Source organism: Cordyceps fumosorosea (genome assembly GCF_001636725.1).
Source record: "Cordyceps fumosorosea ARSEF 2679 chromosome Unknown scaffold_15, whole genome shotgun sequence".
Classification (NCBI taxonomy): domain Eukaryota; kingdom Fungi; phylum Ascomycota; class Sordariomycetes; order Hypocreales; family Cordycipitaceae; genus Cordyceps; species Cordyceps fumosorosea.
The window spans coordinates 440,008-459,583 of record NW_017387315.1 but is presented as its reverse complement, the minus strand read 5'-3'; the positions used below and the strand labels follow the sequence as shown (position 1 = coordinate 459,583).

The 19,576-nt window shown below is 54.1% G+C and overlaps 2 protein-coding genes across 2 annotated transcripts; one reads left to right on the top strand and one right to left on the bottom strand.

Annotated features, from left to right (window-relative positions):
- Nucleotides 1-360: 360 nt before the first annotated feature.
- Nucleotides 361-12,745, bottom strand: ISF_06078 (Beta-ketoacyl synthase; the record flags this gene model as incomplete). Its single annotated transcript, XM_018849682.1, has 6 exons — nucleotides 361-3,248; nucleotides 3,321-5,201; nucleotides 5,291-8,353; nucleotides 8,411-11,258; nucleotides 11,319-11,404; nucleotides 11,458-12,745. The coding sequence occupies 6 exons, from the start codon at nucleotides 12,743-12,745 to the stop codon at nucleotides 361-363; spliced, it is 12,054 nt and encodes a 4,017-aa protein (XP_018703180.1).
- A 5,238-nt stretch (nucleotides 12,746-17,983) lies between these two features.
- On the top strand, nucleotides 17,984-19,554 carry ISF_06077 (UBX domain protein; the record flags this gene model as incomplete). Its single annotated transcript, XM_018849681.1, has 4 exons — nucleotides 17,984-18,062; nucleotides 18,119-18,171; nucleotides 18,225-19,463; nucleotides 19,516-19,554. The coding sequence occupies 4 exons, from the start codon at nucleotides 17,984-17,986 to the stop codon at nucleotides 19,552-19,554; spliced, it is 1,410 nt and encodes a 469-aa protein (XP_018703179.1).
- Nucleotides 19,555-19,576: the final 22 nt, after the last annotated feature.

The following is a 19,576-nucleotide window of genomic DNA, read 5'->3' as shown; positions in this document are numbered from 1 at the left end:
GAACCCGATGGAGCAGGCGCGGCGAGGCGATGTCCTGGGTTCCGTTGGAAAGAACAGCTTCCAGGAAGGCTGCTGGAAGGAGTGTCGGCGTATGGTGTGGTCTGCAAGTATTTCGCCAAGGGCAATGAATTGGTTGTCGGCAGTTGTTAGTCCCTTAAAGGCACTGTGATGACGAAGAATCCATGTGTTGATGATGCTGGAGGGAAGTACCTGGCGTTGCGTGGGGAAAAGTAGACGTAGCAACAAATACTGTTAGAGGCTTCTCTTCCTTTTCAATCTAAATAAAAGTGTGATGCTCAGAATAGTTGATTCTAGTATTACTATCGACACAACAAGCTATCACACACAGTATGTAGTCTCTCATCTGTTCGTCGCCAAGCCCTCTCCAACAGAAGCACTGTGCGCCGCGAGAAAATAAGAAAACTCGGACTTTTTCAACATGCCAATCCACTTCAGTATCGGCACCGTTTCCCACCCGTCTTGTGCACTTCCAGGGCCGACAAGTGCCAAAATCTCATCCCCAGGGAGTGTAACATCGCATTCATGATGCATCACTGTGGCACTCCAATGAGTCACATCTGACAGAATGGCATCCTGCATCATATACGAAACCGTCGCGACAGGCGTCAGGTACAGCAGTCCTGTCCAAGTAGCGGCGTCCGGCACTGCTCGCGCTACGTTCGCGAACCGGACGATTTCGTTGAGAAGCGACGGAGGTGCGGCCGCCTGGCTCCTTCCCGGCAGGAACCGGTACGTCATAGACGGGACGCTGAGCTCGTCCCAGGCGCGCTGCAAAAGACGTTCGCTTGCCCACTTGGTCGAGACATAGCCGTCCGCGCTGTAGGAAGATGGTGTGGGCGACGGCTCGGCAAGGCTGGTGTCGCCGGTGGCCGAAGCGGCGATTGTCGAGACAAAGTGGATGGGGGTGCGCCGCGGAGAAGCCATTTTGATAAGCTCTCGTGTTGAGAGGACATTGGTGGCGCGCAGGACATGGTAGCTATCCCACATGGAGCGGGAAGCGCCGAGATGAAGGATGGCGTCCGCTTCACTGGCGAGCGTACGGAATGTGTTCTGGTCTAGACCTAGCAACGGTGCGGTTAGGTCTCCTGGATGGTACTCAATCTTGTCATAGGGGACCAGATCCTGTGTTTCGTCTTGGGGGCGCTCCCGCACCGCAACACAATGTACCCTTGCAACTCTGGAGTTCTCGGCTAACGCTTGGACAAGGTGACGGCCAAGGAAGCCTGTGCCGCCTGTCACGATAATTATCTTTCCAGCACGACAGCTACTGCTTTCGTCCGAGGAGTCTATGTCCGACAGGAATGAGGGGATATCTGGAGGGGCCGTCTCCTTGTTCCAATCAATGGCTGTGGCTGTGGCAGCGGTGTCGACGGCATCGGCCATCTCCTGCAGACTGCCGGCATTGAGCAGCTCGACCAGCGAAAGCGCAACACCAAACTCAGCGCGGACCCGGGACATCAAGGCAATGATTAGGAGCGAGTTGCCCCCGACATGGAAGAAGCTGGTCGAAGGACCGATCCCTGAACCCAGATTGACAATCTTGACCCCAATCAGATCTCTCCACAGGCCACGGAGCCGTATCATTGTCTCTGTAAGCTCCGATTCCGGGAGAGAGTCCGACCTACCACTGTGGGATGGAAGCGCGATGGCCATGACGGCCTTGCGGTCCAGCTTGCCGTGGCTGGTGAGGGGCAGCTCATCCATCGGAATAGCCGCCACGGGTACCATGTACTGTGGAAGTGGAAGCCGTTTCAGGAGATTCGACAGGAAGCTGTCTCTTTCATCGACTGGTCGTGTTGGTTGGAAGACAACATGTGCCACGAGAAACTGGGCATCATTCTCCCTCCGAAGGGTCACGACAATCGCTTTCAGTACACCATCTGCAGCCGCCATCATGCTGCTCTCAATGTCAGCCAGGTCCACGCGCATGCCGCGAATTTTGACTTGCGTATCTCCTGCCATGCGCCCCCTAACAACCATCTCGCCGTCCACATTCATGTGAGCAACGTCGCCTGTTCGGTACATGCGCGTCCAGCCTTGGGCGATATCGGGTGCCAACGCAAAGGGGTTTGGTAGGAATTGGCTATCAGTAAGCTCGCGATTGTTCAAGTATCCGATCCCGACACTCGCGCCGCCGATGCACAGCTCTCCCGGTACCCCAAGCGGCTGCGGCCGCAGTTGATCATCAACGATGAAGATGTAGTAATTGGGCAAGGTGTACCCGCAGCTAATACGAACAGGGTTGTTTTCCGTCAGCGTTTCCTTGTAGTTGATTTCGCCTTTGCATGCTGAAATGTGCGTTTCAGCAGGACCATAGCTGTTGAAGAAGCGAAGGTTGTCATGGTTGAGATGCTGGAGGCCCTGAATGATAGTATTGGTCAACATCTCACCTCCTGAGAATGCATAGGACCATTCACTTGCTCGGCGAAGACTCTCTCTGCCATACTTTAGCCATGAGAGATACTCAGAGGGCGTAGCCATGGTGTAGGTAATGCCGTGCTGTTGAATAATGTCGGTCAACGCTATCGGGTTCGTTTTCGCTTGGTCTGACGCCACGTAGACCGAGCCGCCGTCGCAAAGTCCGATGAATGTTTGATCAAGACTGTGGTCAAACGTAAACGCACTCTGATGCAGAACACGCTCAGCACCGAGTCCGCAAGTCTTCATGGCGACCTCAACCTGATTTCGGAGGCCGCCGTGCGAGAGTAGAATACCCTTCGGCTTGCCAGTTGAGCCACTAGTATACAGAATGGCAGCAGCAGCTTCAGGACGAGCACGGTTGCCGCCAAGATACGGCGCACTTGGCCTGACGGATACGGCGGAAATATTAACATGCTGGGCCTGAGTAACTCCGAGGCGGAGTACGTCGCTAGCTGTAGAGGAGTCTGTCATGATCGCCTTTGGCGTACAGTCGTTGGCCAGAGCTGAGAGGCGCGAGACAGGGTGGCGAGTATCTGTCGGCACGTATACTGCACCGGTTCGCATAATAGCGAGCATGCAGCATATCCAGTCTACGCTTGCTTGCTGGAACACGAGAACGTGGTCGCCGGCGCCGACATCAGCGGCTGTTAGCGCGACGCAAAGCGCTTCAACGCGTTGCATCATTGCCGAGTATGAAAGCAAGGCTCCAAAGTCGTCCATGACGGCAACCTTTTCGGGATAGTCGAGGGCGATCTGATCGATGCGGTGAACCAAAGTCTCTGGCCACGTAGACGTCATCATTGGTCCTGTGTAGTGATGCAAGAGATCAATATTAGCCAAGTTTAACGGTTCAAGTATAGAAATCACGGGTCTCTTACCGCGCCCGGCCTGCAAGCTCAAGTTTTTACTTTGTTCGGTGAATAGAGAAGGCTCATTCACGCAAGCATCGGGGTCCGAGGCGAATGCTTGCAGCAGATGGATATAGGCCTCAAGTAGTAGCTCCGTGGCGGCAGCGTCGTAGAGAAACTTCTGCGCTCTCAGCATTACAACTGCACCGTCTGGGTCATCTGTCACATCAACAACCAAGTCATACGCTGCATTGCTCACATGCCAGTGTTCCACTGAAAGCTGACAGCCGCCCCATCCTTGTTTCCTCGGGTTCTTTTGGCGGTAATCGATGAAGGCTTGGAACAATGGGCTGTGAGCCGACGAGCGGTCTAGACCAAGGGCCGACAAGACAACGTTAAAGGGAAGGCGGGATTGCTCCAAAGCCGCATGCGACGTCGTTCGAGCCTCGACAATGGCATCTTTGAAGGCTTGGCTTGGACGGGACTCGAATTTCAAGGCAAGGAGGTTGAGAAAGAAGCCGATGCTGTTTGAGAGGTCGCTGTGATTGCGGGCGGCGTCGCTCATTCCAATGACAAGACTTTCTGCTTCGGTGAATCGAAATAACAAGACCCGAAAGGCGGCAAGGTAAAAGTTGAACGGTGTCGCGTGTTGGGATTGTGACACGAGCCGAATCTTCTCCGAGAGCTGTGGTGACAGTATCTGAAGTACTTCATGATTGTCGAATTCAGTTCTGCTCTCGCGTGTGCTTCTTTGTGCGATCGGCAGCAGGGGCAGGATAGGTGGCTGGGTGCCGTCTGGGAAAATTCCTCGCCAGTATCGCAGCTCTTTGACCAAGGCGCCTTGCTCGACGGCTTGTCGCTGCGCTACGGAAAAGTCTGGATATTGTTGCGGTGCCGGCCCCAAGTCTTGGTTCTGATAGGCACTCTCCAACTCGGACAGGAAGACCTGGAGGCTGACGCCATCCATGAGGATGTGGTGATAGTGCACGATGAGGAAGTGGGAGGTCGGCGTGAGGGTGAGGAGGAGTACCTGGAGCAGCTCGCCGCTGCTCAAGTCGAACGCTTGATTCTTAAGCTCATGGAAACGTTGTGAAGCTTGAAGCGCGCTGCTGATGCTTTCGCACTTCAGCCTCACCGGCGACCTGGCCAGGACGCATTGTTGGGCGGGAATGGCGGCGTCATCGCTCTGGACGAAAGTGGTGCGCAAAGCCTCGTGTCGGGCGCAGACAATCCTCAGTGCCTTGTTCAAGTCATTGGCGCGTACCTCGCCGTCCACGCGATAGCAGAGGGAAACATTGGACGATTGCGGATCGACAAGACTTTGAAGGAACCAATATCCTGACTGCGCAAACGAAATGGGAACCTTTTTGATGATTTTCCTGTTTGGCAAAGTTGGTTGTATCTGGATGATGGGCTCTTCCTCCTCCTGCTCCGCTGCTTTGTCAGCACAATCTGGGATGTCGTGTGCAGCACCGAGCCGGGAGATTTCATGATCCTCAGCACACTCTCGGCTCGAAGACAAACCGGGACTCGGACTTCGCGGAAACGAATCGCCGTTTTCTGTCGGCGGCGCCGACGAAGAAAGGTCTGTATCGTCCTTTGGCGAGACCGGGGTAGCTGGCGGCGCCGGCTCGCTTACAGGCGTCGTGATTTTTGCGCTCGCTTCCCCGTCGTTGACGTTGGTAATAAAAGCCTTCGACAGCTTGTCTAAGGCGAAGTTGCAAACATCGAGAAGAGAGGCACCACCGATAATCTTGAGAACCGGAATGTCCAACTTGAGCTCTTTGAGAAACCAAGATCGAATCTCCACAGCCACAAGGGAGTCGATGCCAAGCTCGACCAGAGGCGAATGAGGGTCCAGGTGTCGATCGGACATCTGCAAGACTGCCTGCAGCTTGAACGCGAAACTCTCTGTGTATCTCATGTCAGCACATACAAAACAGCAAAACACGCGTGGCCGTGTCGGACTCGTGCCAATTGACACGCTCTCTTCTTCTTACCTTGAAGTGCTGCGGCGGCTTCTTCTGGGCTCCTTGCCTCCAACACCCGTTTTCCAGCGCGCATCATTCCCTTTGACGAGATTTGACCAGTACCAGATGAACTGTGGCCCTCGGTGGCGGTCGGCTCCATTATCAGGTGAGAATACAGGGGATTGGTGAACCAGTGGCCTGTGAGGTTTTCGCCTTTCGTGAAGCACCGAATGCCAACCGTCACCGCGACCTCTGGCAAGCCTAGCTGGTCCTCGGGTCGACTATAGCCCACCAGTATGGTCTCAGCGAAAGCTTTATGGAGATCAGATTCCGGCACGGGAGGCAGCCCAGTGCGGATAATCTGGCGCTGCAACTCTTGGCTTTGGCTCTCGAAGTACCCCAGCCCTCCGACTCGACCAATGTCAAAAACTGAGGCTGAGAGACCACGCCTTCGCCTTTGCCTGGCTAGACTTCCCAGGTATGCGTTTGCAGCAGAATAGTTCGACTGGCCTTGGTTGCCCGCTATGGCCACGACAGAGGAGAAGAGCACGAAGAAATCCAGCCCATCTTGGCCAAAAACATCGTCGAGATTAACTGCTCCGAGGATCTTGGGCTCCAACACTGCCTTCATCTGATCCATTGTCATCTGGGAGAAGAATACATCCGACAATACCATAGCTCCGTGCGCGACACCAGCGATGGGAGGGCAGCTGGCTCGGATGTCTTGTATGACTTTTTCCACGGCAACTCTGTCCGTCACATCCATGCTCAAAATCTTCACCTTTGCGCCAGTCTGCTGAAATGAAGACAGCCATCTCTCGTCAACCTTAGGTCGGCGACTGGTTAGGCACACGCACCCTGCGCCGTGCGCGACCATGAACTCGCAAAGAGACTGACCAAGCTCTCCACTGAGCCCAACGAGTATGTACGTCTTGTCGCCCGAAAACATCAAGCTGGTGTCCACCGGGCGGATGGTTGCTTCAACCGGTGTATCGGCTGCCCAGTCGACCAGGCTCGTTGCATGGACTGGGAGGTTTCTCTTGCGAACATCCTGGAGTGAGATAGCCGCTATCGTTGCGCGATTTGTCATGGAGCTGTTCGCTCCTAGGTGCGCCCGCAGAACACCATTTTCGAGCCGGGAAGTGAGTTCCAGCTTGCTTCCAAGCGCCACCTGCCGGGACTGTCGCTGGAAAAATGCATCGGGGCGAAGTAGTCTGCACCCGGCGGGCAGATTCTTGACGATACAACGGCCAAGGTCCCGGTCTTTTCCGGTCTCCCTTTCCTGACCAACATCGGACATGTCCAGGAAGTGAGTAGGCTGAGCCAATTGAAGGGATCGTCGTATGACATGTTGGGACATCTGACGAGTGAGTTCGATGAGCGTCACATTCTGGACTTGACACTTGACGGCTTGGTCGTTTGCAATTAGTATAATGCTTGAACCGCTGTTCGCAAGTCTTTCACACAGAACTTGAATGAAGACGGCTTCGTCACTGGAGCAGCTGACCAATATCCGCGCTCCTGGGATGACCGAATCTATGATGGAGGAGGCTATCACCTGGCTCACAACGTTCTTGATGAGAACATCCGTTGGCACGCCAATCCTTGCTTGAGACGGTAGCCTGATAGAGGCGACCGGAGCTGTATAGAGTGAGTTGGTAGCCGAGAATCCGATCACAGAGTCGCCTGAATGGCTGTCGACGCCGGAGACTAGGAAGAGAAAAGTATCTGTCACGACATGTAGGGCCATCAGAGTTGAGTGTCTGACATTAATAATTCTATCGTCTGCGCAGATACGCTGCTTTTGTCTGATGATGGGAGATTCGACAAGATCGTAAAGTAATGCTGTCGAGTCGTACTCCAGAGCGAGATTGTTGCTTGAACTGACGAGAAGTTGTTTCCTAAGGACGCGGCGTGATGCATTGATGCGGTTGTTTTGGTTAGATTCGGGTAACAAGCGCGGCACCATGAGCCTGGCCCCTTCAAGGAACATTTCAGGCTCGTTAGACCAAAGTGGCTGCTGGCTGTCGGCGTCATCATGGTAAGTTGCCCATTCGCCAAGCACCCAGAACCGGACAAGATGCTCCGCAATGTATATCGAGAGATTTGGCTCGCTCTTATCCGTCGTGTCGAGCTGAGTGACACCAATGTGCTCTGCCTCTCGTCGAATGGTGCGAGTGAACGCGATGCTGCTCATATGGTACGGCTCGCGATCAAGTGCGCCCTCAGTAACCCAGAGTACATTTTTAGCACAGTCATACATGTTCTGGAGGCCTCGCATCCTTTCTGACGTCATGTCCTTGAAGATGGGTGACTCAAGATCAACTAGGTTGATAAAGCAACTCAAAGGGTTCAACTCGAGGGCGTCCTCGTCCGTTGGCAGGCCCTTTAGGACTGTGATATCGTCGCAGAAGCTAGAGAGGTGCTCCACCAACTCATCAGATATTTTCAGTGTCGCTTTGGTGCCTGCTCCGGCAACCACGAGGCTTTGTATGCGAAGCGAAGGGGTGGACAGCATTGACCAGGAGGAGGTAGAGAGGGGCTGTCGAAGCATCTGGATGCGCTCGTCAACCGCCTGCGAAACAAGAATAGAGAACGGCCAAGTCACGCTATCGATTTCCGGTGTTTTCGTATCCACGCCGCTGAATCCAGAGTTGCCCAAGACGGCATGCCAAGTTTCGGTCGGCACAGCTGGCTGAAGAAAACGACCATCTTCTGTGCCAATCCACCAGCTATGGAGGCCAGCCATGATAGTCGAATGCCGTATGGAGTCATTTTTGGTCGTTTCAAAGAGTAAGAGGTACCCGCCTGGCCTCAATAGTTGCCGGACATGCTTGAGCGACTCCCCCAGCGATGCTGTTGCATGCAGCAGGTTGACGGCGATGGCAACATCGTACGACTGTGGCTGGAACCCTTGCGGCTCTGGTGACTTCCTAATATCCAAGACCTTGAAAGCCATTTTGTCGCTGAACTTGGAAAATGTCTCTGCAGCCTGGTCAAGATGGAGGTTGGAGATGTGTGTGTAGGTATACGACGACATGGTTTCATGAACAGCCAAGACGACCGGCTTGGTACAGCTTCCAGTACCAGCGCCTGTGATGTCGGGTTAGAAAGATGATACGTGCGGGTGCTCAGAATAGTGAAACGTACCAATCTCTACAAACTTGGTCCGCGGATATCGAAAACTGATTTGTTTTGCAAGCTTGGCTAGCAGAGGGCCATGGGTGGCCATACCGATACAGTTGCGATTGTATTCATCGAGCATGTCTCCGGCAGCCATATCCTCTACGATGGTTATCTCGCCTCGAATGGCAGCTTTCAGGTTCTCCCCTACCGCAGTCAAGATGCGGACGTCGACATAGTCCCAATGTTTGGAAGCAAGGGCCTTGATATATTGCTCGCTGTCATTTGACCACTCCCTCTTCAGGATTGGGTGATTTCCCGTCGATGCCCGGGAAACTGTGTCATTGGCCCAAGCTCGTAAGGGATGAGAAGAAGGGCTGCTGTCCCAATCGGCGTCAGAGCCCTCTGACTGCCACTTGCGATGATAAAAATACGCGATCCTCTCGCAAGCGATGGCGATTTCAACCTCAGCACAAGACGGCTTGACGCCCTGTACGATGGAGTGTGCATCAGGCTCTGCGACTCCAAGTTTTGTGGAAGTAAACATGACTCTATCATCCAGCTCTGTCGCCGGGGCAAAGGGTTTGATGATGACGTTCTCAACCCGTATCCAACAGTTTTGCCTATCCTGGCTCATGAGATCGGCATGAGAGGAGATTGACGTGGAGCCTCCGTCGGTCGTCGCTTCTGCAAGGAGAATCAGGTTTTCATCTGGTGCCATGTAGCACAGTTCGGCATCCACGCGGATTCTTTGAATCGAGGTTGGGAGATGAAGCGCCCACAGCCCGCCGTCGCCTGGAGCCGCAAAGGCAAGCATGACGAGCTGGAAGGCCATGTCAAGCAGGGAGGGGTGCACCACGTAGCTCAATGCTGGCTCATCGATGAACGGAATGCGTGGGATGAGACCCATTGCAGCATGGTACTTACGACGCATCCCCCTCACTGTCCTGAAAGGGCCAGAGTAGTTGTATCCCAACTCGGCCAGGTGCGTGTAGAACCGCTCAGAGTCAACTTCCGACATTCGATAGTCATTCTCGGAAGCCACACTCAATCTCTCGTTCTGGGTTGTCTTGAGCGAGACCGTCACGGCGCAGCTTGCGATTCGCTCCAATTCGGCTTCGCTGTTGGCCTTGTCCATGCTCAGGGCATAGCAGGAGAAGAACGCTTCGGCCCCAGAGTTGTTCTTGTTGATCTTCGTGAGCGTTACGAGAGTCTCGACTGCGGAGTCTTGCAGTTCTTCAAAAGCAATGGCCTTTTGGATGGACAAATCGGAAAGCTCAAAGCCTTGGATGGGTACATTGGAGGGCACGAGCTCCTTGGAGGCCTCGAGAGCCATGGCAACGTATCCGGCAGCAGGAAACACCGCTTGGCCCTGGATCTTGTGGCCTTCCAGCCAGGGGATCTCGGACTGCTTCAGAACGTTTGCCCAGCGCATCTCTTGCGCGGTCGACTCCGGGGCGAGGACGCCCAATAGCTCGTGGGTCGCTCGCCTGCGGTTGTTCAGTCGTCGAGAGCGACGGGACTCGCTCCAGTGCTCACGGCCGTGATCCCACTGACAGGTTGGAAGGCCGACTACGAGACGAGGACTGCCGTTTGGCGGAGAGAACAGCTGACCATAGGCCTTGAAATCGAGTACACGAGAGCCGAGATGCGTCCACAGGAAGCCAAGTGTGTCGGACAGGGACTCGACATCGCTTGCCCCTCGCGTAAGTGTTCCGGAATATGGCGGCGCCGTGGGACGAACCTCGGTAATATTCTGAATGGCCGGGCCCTTGAGCGCTGGGTGAGGTCCAATCTCAAGGATGACGCCAATCTCGTTATCATACGCGATGGCGTTCCGCACGGCCTCGGCAAACAGGACTGGGCTGGTCATGTTGTCTCTCCAGTATTCTGCTTGCAGAGTTTCGTCACCGCTCATAGGAGACGAACCAGGCTTGACGCTAGAGAACCATACGCAAGAGTCGTCTGAACGATCACCAGGCCAGTCGACACAGGAACGAAGCGCGTTGACGTAAGCTTCACCACAGGGCACCATGTGGTGAGAATGGTACGCCTTGTCGACTCTCAGCAGCCTGGCAAATTTCTTCTCTGCGTCAAGCATCTCTTTTGCCTGGGCGATGCCATCCATGTCTCCGGACAGCGTCACGCTGGCCGAAGAGTTGTGCGCCGCGATAGCTACCCGACCATGGAGGACTGGAAGTTGCGTGAGCTCATTGGCCTCCTCCCAAGACATGGCGGCCGCCATCATCGCCCCTTTACGGGCGCTCTGCAGGACTCGACCCCGATAGTAGGCGATCCGGATCGCATCCTGTGCAGATATGAAGCCGGCAGTGTAGGCCGCGGCGATCTCGCCTGAGGAGTGACCGACAACGACTTGGACTTGTACGCCAGCAACGAGTAGGAGATCAACCAAGATGATCTGAATTGCCGTGCACAGAGGCTGCGCTATCTCTGCCGAGGACAACCGTGAAGCTTCGCCTTCGGCAAGGATCTGCTCGACAAGACTCCATGAAGGCCTCTCGTCGAGGTGTAGGGTAGTGAGAGACTCTTCCAGTTCCTGCATTCGCCCGCGCACAAACTCTGAGGATTTAAGAAGCTGCGCTCCCATGGAAGGCCACTGTGCGCCTTGTCCGGTAAAGATTGCCATGATTTTGGGCGCCGATTGTCCTACCCTGATTTTGGTGCCGACATTCGGGGCCTGGTTGTTAGTAGCCTCCTGCAGCTTCGCGTCAATCTTGGACTTGAGTTGCGAAATTGACGAAGCGGAAAACGTTATTCTGTGGCTCAACTCAGACTTTCGTGCCTGTAAGGTCCACGCCAAGTTTCCAATCTTTGTTCCTAAATCCCTTTCGAGATAGGTTGAGTAAGCCTGGAGCTGCGCAAGCAAAGCAGTCTCGGAATGCGCCGAGAAGGTGAACGGAGTCACCTAGCGCACGTCTTTATCCGAATCAGCCGTTTCCTTGTCACATGAAGTCCCTCGCCACTGCTCGATAATTGCGTGGGCGTTGCTGCCGCCGAATCCTAGCGCGTATTAGTGAATGGCATATCTTTGTCTCGCAGGAACGAGAACTTACCAAAACTGTTGATGCTGACGCGTCTAGGGATACCGTCTGGAAGCTTTGGCCATGAACGACATTGCTTTGGAATCTCCACGCCCTTGTAGAACGGAGCGATATCAGGATTCAATCGGTTCAACAAGAGGTTCGGATAGATGTCACCGTGCTGAACCATGGCGGAGGCCTTGAGTACGCCTGCGATACCAGCGCTGCCCTCCAGATGACCAATAACGGTTTTGATGGATCCGACATATAGCGGCTCTGCGTCGTCCTGTGTCTTGGAGCCGAAAACTTCGTGAATCGCGGCCGCCTCTTTTGGATCACCTGCCTTGGTGCCGGTGCCATGAGCCTCGAAAAATTGAGGGCGATCATCAGCGTTCGTTTCGGGATGGAGTCCGGCTCTCTTGTACGTGTCGCGGATGAGAGCGGCCTGAGCCTCAGAGCTAGGAACCGTGATTCCGGTAGAGTGGCCGTCCTGGTTGGTGCCGGTCTCCCGGATGATGCATTGGATGTGGTCACCATCAGCAATGGCGTCGCTCAAGCGCTTCAGAACTACTGCCGCGACACCTTCGCCGCGGGCATAGCCGTCGGCGTCGGCATCCCACATACGAGAGCGGCCGTTGGGCGAAAGCATGTTCAGTTTGCTCTCGAGGATGAATTGCTCCGGGTTCAGAATGATTTGCGTGCCGCAGCCCAGCGCCACCCTCGACTCACCAGCACGCAGGGTTCTGACGGCCAAGTGAATAGCAATCAAGCTGGATGAACAGGCCGTGTCGATGGTCATGCTCGGGCCATGCCAGTCGAAGACGTAAGAGACGCGGTTGGAGATGATGGCTCGGTTAGTGCCGGTCGCGGCGTATGTTGGAACAGCGGTAGCATCCCGCATAATGGTATCGACATAGTCGGCGCTCATAGTTCCGGTATAGACGGCCGTATCGGATCCGCGAAGATCCTCCATTCGATGGCCACCAGATTCGAGCGCTTCGTACACAGTCTCCAGCAGGAGGCGCTGCTGGGGATCCATCGAGTCTGCTTCGTTGGGGCTGATGTTGAAGAACATGGAGTCGAAGCGACGAAGATCTTGTGTGTCGAGAAGATAGCTCTGCCGTACATTTGTTGAGCCATGATGATTGCCATCAGGATGATAGTATGCCGTCAAATCAAACCGCTCTGGGGGGATGTCAACGGCAACGTCGGGGGGGTCCTTGAGCAGTGCAGCCAGTGCAGCATGGGAAGACGCACCTCCGGGGAATCGGCAGGCACTTCCAACGATGGCGATGGGCTCCGCACAATCTTTCTCAGGCATATTGGAGGACTTGACAAAAAGAGCTGAATGAATTGCAGCGCATTGACTAGTTACAGTCAAGAAGGTAAAGAAGTTAAAGGTATGTTCAACCCAGAGGGTGAATTCGACTCTTATTACTTGAGAATCGTACAGGCCGAAGTAACTTGCACGATTAAGCTTATACTGGAAGGTTCTCTACGTATCCTGCCATGGCGGGAAACTACGTTGACTTTTACTCTTCGAGGCAGCACAGACTAGACGACCCCGAGCACGAGAACACGACGTATTCAGCAGCGCAATGGTGTCCAATTAGGACCTTCATGCATAGATTGATGTGAATTGTCTCAGATGGGTTAATTGTCTCGTATAGGTGACAAATTACGTCCTTACAGCATGCACCTGGAAGTGTATATTTTCGGGCCGGAGTCCTGTGTCGGGAGGAACGCCAGGTCGGTGGCATCGGGGGTTCGGACAGATGCAAGTCGGCGAGCGGCGCGCCCATCACCGAATCTAACACCGATTGAAGAGTCTGGAAACAGGTTTTTAGCTCCATTAACTGCATGCAAGAACGTGTATATGCTGCGATGCGTCGAACGGATCCTGTGAGAATGAATCGTGAATGCAGTGGCAACTACACAGCTTCGGCGGCGTCGTTTCGGTGTCGTGGCTGGATCTTTCATGTGTCATAGGAGAGACAGAAATACGAGTTTCTGCCCAGAAACAGGAGGTAATACATAGGAGGCGTAAAAGCCTGAGCTGAGACTGCTGTGCTACCTCGGGATGCAGTCAATGCCTAATTGCTGGCTGCTCCGTGCAAGTATTTGGATCACTGCCGTCCATGCATTTACGCCACTTCATTCTATGAAGCCATTATTACTCCATGCCTCATGGGCCCTTTGTTCGTACTGTGAAAAGCACATACATTTCCACCGTTGGCAGGTGCTGGTCATGAGAGCTCAAGGCACGAATGAAACATTTGATAAAGAGCCTTACACGGAGGTATACTGCTTGCCTCCGATATAGCAACTCAACTACAGCCAATCCTCCAATCATTTTAGCATGCCCCTTCTTTCCAAGAAAAACCCACTCCCTCTTCGGCATGCCCTGCATCGCTCTGCCAAGTCTGCAAGCGGCTTTGCGGCAATCTTCCACTTCGCCGAGCATGCGCTGATTGCCGGCCATGCAGTCCGCACAACTCACTATTTATCCCATGTACCTACCGTCGCCATGAGCACATATTGTGCCAAGTATTCAGATTGCCTGGCCGCTTGGATGTGGCGATTGAGCGGTGCCGTTGCGACTCTGGGGACGCCCGATGCCAAGCCGCAATCGCGCGACTACTCCGATACAAGAGATCGACACTGTCAAAGCCGAAGATCTGCAAACGGTTTTCACTGTTCGGTTGTAAGCCACGCAGTGACAGATATCGGCCGAACATTGTCTAGAGATTGGGTATGGTTAGAGTAAGGCGCTGCACGATCCTAGCAGTGATCGGGAGTGTGCCGATCGATCTCTCAGGTTGCGTCGGCCGGTCCAGCAATGTCCCGGATGCATGTGCCACCGATACGAAGCACGGGTCTTCAGCAATGGCCATCGAACCTCGTGTCTCATATCAGAGGGCTTCGGCTATGTCTTGCAGGTTTCACGGCGTCTAGAGAGTGGTGCAGATGTTAATCGCGACTCAGTCCAATCTGTAGGGCAATTTAGCTTCGAACATGCAGAACCAGGGGTGGGTAATTAGAGACAAAGTCTAACTAGTGTTTTTTTCTCGGAGTCCGTATCAGTAATTCGTAATTTGTACTCAGTTTGATTCGCGAGGATGTCTATCAGCCGAGCTGCTTTCAATCTCACACAACGACTTCGGTTGGCCGAATCGCGACTCATGTTCTTAATCCCAGTGATGCAGAGTAAGCTGAAGTATCGTTAATTGCTGCCGGACTTGGCCCCATTTAGATATGCCGCCTGCTGTCATGGAAATGCCGGCATTGCTGGGCTCTCATGAGCCGCTGGCAGATGACGCCACGTAGAAGCTGACACGCTTGTGTTGGCGATCAATGAGGCAAGAGAAAATCTGCAGAAATGTTTCCAGTCTGATCCGCAATACTCTATTATCTGAAGGCATGTATTGCCCAAAAGGCAATGAAGCAGCGTCAGGACGCTGGAAAAACACCCAGAAGCATCTCGTGGTTAGCCATGAGTAGATGGTGTACATGCTGCTGTTGTTGACTGTACAACTTCGAGACTGCCGTACGCCTGAAGAGCCTGAGATTAGCTCAGACTGAACATTTGAACTCTGTTCCGTACCATCCGCAATCGTTTGACGAACGGCCGTGTGTGGACGCATTTGGTCGTCGTCGGTCGCAGTCCTGGTCAGCGAGCCAGCTGCTCGTCCCGGCCTCCTGAGCTGGGTTAAATCTGAGGTATAAAACGAGGCCGAGAAGACGTGATGTAATAATATCCCGAGCGGTGTGGGTAGTGTTTCAAGCCCATTCTGCCTGCGCGGTGAAGGGGGGAGAGACCGCCGCATCTCATCAGCTGGCCCGACCCGTAGCCAGAGTGTAACACGTTGATGCAGAGCATCACCCAGCAGGGGGTCGTCACATTCGCCGTGACTTGATGCCGTGGACCTGGGACTCGAATATTCGCCCAACACACCACACAGTGCACCTCGAAGCTTGGAGATGAGCAAGCCAAGCTCGGCAAGCTGACCGATGAGTGGCTCCAGATCGTTCTCTTCCCGGCTAGAACAGCTGCTGTAGTTGCTCCGCTGCCGAATTGGGGTGTGTGCGTGTCGATATAGCCAGAGCCTGGAAAGGACAGTGATTCTGCGAGGATATTCACCCCCAGCCCCGAGTTCATGGCCGAGAAGAGGTCGTAGGAGGCATGGGCGGCGCCGTCATCGGTGTAGAATGCGCTGCGGGCAGTGGCCGTGACGCCACCATCCATGTGAAGCGTCGTTGAGACTCTGTGTTCCGGTATTGGCTGGCTGGTACTAGGCTGTGATTCTTGCCATCGTGAGCAGGTCTCGCCAGGCGGTAGCTGCGCAGATCCTGTGTGGAGACGGCGACCCTTGGGCAAACTGACGCTGTATTCGCAGCGCGATCCCTTCCGCCGACACCGGTCACAGAGCTCGCCTCTATTACCACGGTGGCACCGTAGCTTGAGGCGACGGCATCTGTCGCAGGCCTGCCGTGTGAGCCTGTCTGTCGTAGCGGCGGTTGATTCCATTGAGGCACACCGAGACACAGAAGCTCGGAACGTCACCTCGAATGCCAATCTTTTACGTCTACTCTCGGCCAGCACGTCCTCTCGCGTTCTAACTCGGTCGGGCCGGCGGTCCAAAGGTTGTGGCACCTATGCTCGTATGTTAATCCCCTGCATCGAGCTTCTTTCAGCTAGCATCGGGTCATCGGTGGCGGTGGCGGGTAGAGTCCCGGCTGCATGGAACCTTATCTAAAAGCGGTATGCAGAGATTGGCGGGGAGGCGTGCCGGTTTCAAGGAGAAAAAGCAAAAGTCAATACCATCAGCAATCAGTCATCCTAATCACATAAGTAGGTAACGACAAACCTACAGACAAGGGTACAGAAGGGCGCGAGGTTGGGTGGCATCAATTCTCCGTAGACAGAGCGTGAAAACACATCGGCAGCAAGTAGATAATATCGCCCTCATGAGCATATGTCTGCAGTGTGGCTACCAATACAATACAGCCACCTGCAGCCTGCTCCCGGATTGACATAGCTTTGTGAGACTTGTCGTACCAACTTGCCTACAGCCTGTGTTGCAATGCCGGCTGGTACTATTGTACAAAACCATTGAAAATAGGTCCCGTGTAAAGCATAGACACGTGCTATACTTCGTGTGCTCCTTGCCCTCCGTCGGGTAGCGTCATCGGATGCACCTCGTGAGTTCAAGCTTCCACCTTGTAGCTCTGCAACGATAGATCTAAAGAAGTCCGCCAAGGTGATGGCTTTTCTCGCAGCAAGCGGGATATGATATAAGCCCCTCACTGGGTTAGAGCCGTTTCCCCGCAAATGGTAGTGCTTCCGATCGGATGCGGAGGTCGGAGCAATGATGCACGGTGACGATATCAGCCCAAAACCTTACAATCACAGTCTCTTCCTCTGGTCTGCACTGGTTAGATCCAATGAAGCCTGCCCGGGGTTGGCTTGTTCAATGCTTACGCATCATCGTGTTCCTCCATAATATACTTGCGGCTCAACAACATCCCGTACGCAGGCCAAGAAGCTGCAAAAATAGCCTAGAAGGCCATGAATCCTACATGACGCACCCCTTGAACATTGCCACCACAGATGTCGATCGTTGTGTCTGGCTCATTAGGCTGGGACGGGAAGGCTGGCATTGTATCTGTTCCACATCTCTGATTCGCGGCGACGCAAGTAGAAGCAGGCATCGGCAAATTGAACAGCATCGAGCATGTTGAAGCCAAGACACCATGTAAATGGTTGCACCCAGCGTCCGAGGAGAGGGGCGGAGGGGGGAGAGGGGGCAGGGAGCCCGATGGGAGCTTGTGGTCGGTTGTGGGCTCGGATGCAGGCGCAGCTCATCTTTTTAGGAGAAAATATCGAAAGACGAGCGCCCAACCGCAAAGGAGAAGAAGCGATCTCATTTGGACGTTTGTATCTAAACAATGTTAATTGGACCCGTGTTTGTGTAATGTTAAGGTTGACGGACAATGAGGGGAGTTGTCGATTTCACGCCAACACCAATTCGTAACTGCCTGTGGCTTGTGTAGAGCCTTGTGTGGGGCAAACGCTCTCATAAGAGCAATGACAACGACGCAAGATTATAAAGGAAACAGAAATTGTATATCTCGTAGATAGAAAGGAGATGGGGGATTTCACCATCTAGAAATCCCCTTATGGTCCCGAGTATGGACATGACCACCATGGCAAGAAGAGCCATGGCCTCCCTCCGTACGTGACAGCTCGTGGAGTGGCGCCACTGTGGCTTGTGTCCGTGGTACGTCAGAAGACAACCTGTCAGTTGTTTCTGTTCATCTGCATCCTTTGGCGACGTCCGATCTCATCCTACATCGACCACTCTGCGGCACTCTGGGGACGCAAAAATTAGGCTACATCCAAGCAACTGTCTACATTGGCGTAAAGCCATATTACTCGAGATTAACTGCCCATCGCGCCCTGCGACCCAGCTAACGCCAGCCATCACTTCGGCGCGTGGCGTTCTGCGGCGCATTCGAAGCACGTCGAATCTCATCGTCTGTAGACATCTACCTTACCATGTTCTTCCAAGGGTCGATTCAAGAAGGAATCTCGACGGCAGTTGGCCAACAGAAGCTGTTGCTGTGCTTCGTGACGGGTACGCTTCACTCAATGAGCCAGGCAACCATGCGACGCGAATCTAACCCACCATAGATGACAACGACGAGAGTCAAACATGGGAGAATGAATATCTACAGGATGAATCTGTTTGTGCCGATAAATCTCATTTCGAAGAGTGCATGTATTAACGGACTTCCAGGTCAATGGCTTGATTGTCACCAAGGCAATCGCGCTCCGACTCAAGGCGGGGTCTGAAGAGGCTGGCTATCTAGCTCAAATCTTTCCGCTGCCCAAGACCCCTACAGTTGTCATCATGAAGCATGGCGAATTGAAAGAGTATATTGCTTCGGGTACGACAAAGAACGATTTTCTTCGGCGGCTATCTAATGCCTTCTCGGCCGGCAACGCGCCCGTGTCGACGCCTGCGCCGTCTACTCCAGCTGCCAATGTCGCAGCGCCGGTCGCGATGCCCACTTCTACTACCGAGTCGCCAGCACCGACATCATCCACCATCCTCTCCGCTAGTCCGGAAGCAGACGGCTCAGCAAATGTCCGCCGCATCCTTGCTGAGAGAGCTGCGAAGGCCCAGAAGGAGGCCGCAGAGCGCGAGGCCAAGGAGGCAGAGGCTGCTGCCGCCGCCGCGGGCGCTGTCACCGCCGCTCTCAAGGGCAAGGGCAAAGCTGTAGTAGAATTGCCCACTGCGATATCTCAAAGCAACGCTCAAAAGGAGGCCGCCGATATGATTAAGAAGAAGAAGGCACAGCAAAACGACGAACGCCGCAGAATCCTGAAGAGAATCGAGGACGACAAGGTAGCGCGGCGTGAGCTGGCCGCGCAACGCAAGAGGCAAAGACAAGAGGATCTTGCTGCTCTAGAAGCAGAAGAAAAAGAACAACAGCAGGCTAAGGCTGCCTCTAGGTCCAGCTCGAGCCGCGCAAGCACCGCCGCTGCAATTCAAGTACGGCTCTCAGACGGGTCCACGCTCCGAAACAAATTTCAGGTTGCCGAGAGCATCAAGGATATTCGGGATTGGGTTGATAAGGAACGTTCCGATGGTAACGATCCATACTTTTTCAAACAAATCCTCACTCCGCTCCCCAACAAGAGCATCGACACCACCGAAGAGGGCAAATCTCTAGGCGAACTTGGGCTCTCTCCTTCATCCACACTTTTATTGATTCCAATTCAACGATTCGCCGCGGCATATGACGCGCAATGCCCTTCAAAAGGCATATTTGATCGGATCATGGCGTTTGTTCTCGGCCTTTTCGCCTGGCTCATGGGCGTTATCGGTCTCGGCGGCGGTGCTCGGCCAGCTGCGCAAGCCCCCAGTCAGGACACTGCAAATTCGCCCGCAGCTCTACGAAACCAGCGCGTCCAGGCATTTCAGAACCCAAACGACAGACGCGGCGATCAGCAGCTTTACAATGGGAATTCCGTAAGTGCAAACAAGTATTCAAGCGTGTAGTCGCATCTCTCACATGTTATAGTTGAATTTCGAGCCTAGACCGGATGAAGAAGAGAATTGAGAACCCTGGCTTGGAGCTCTGG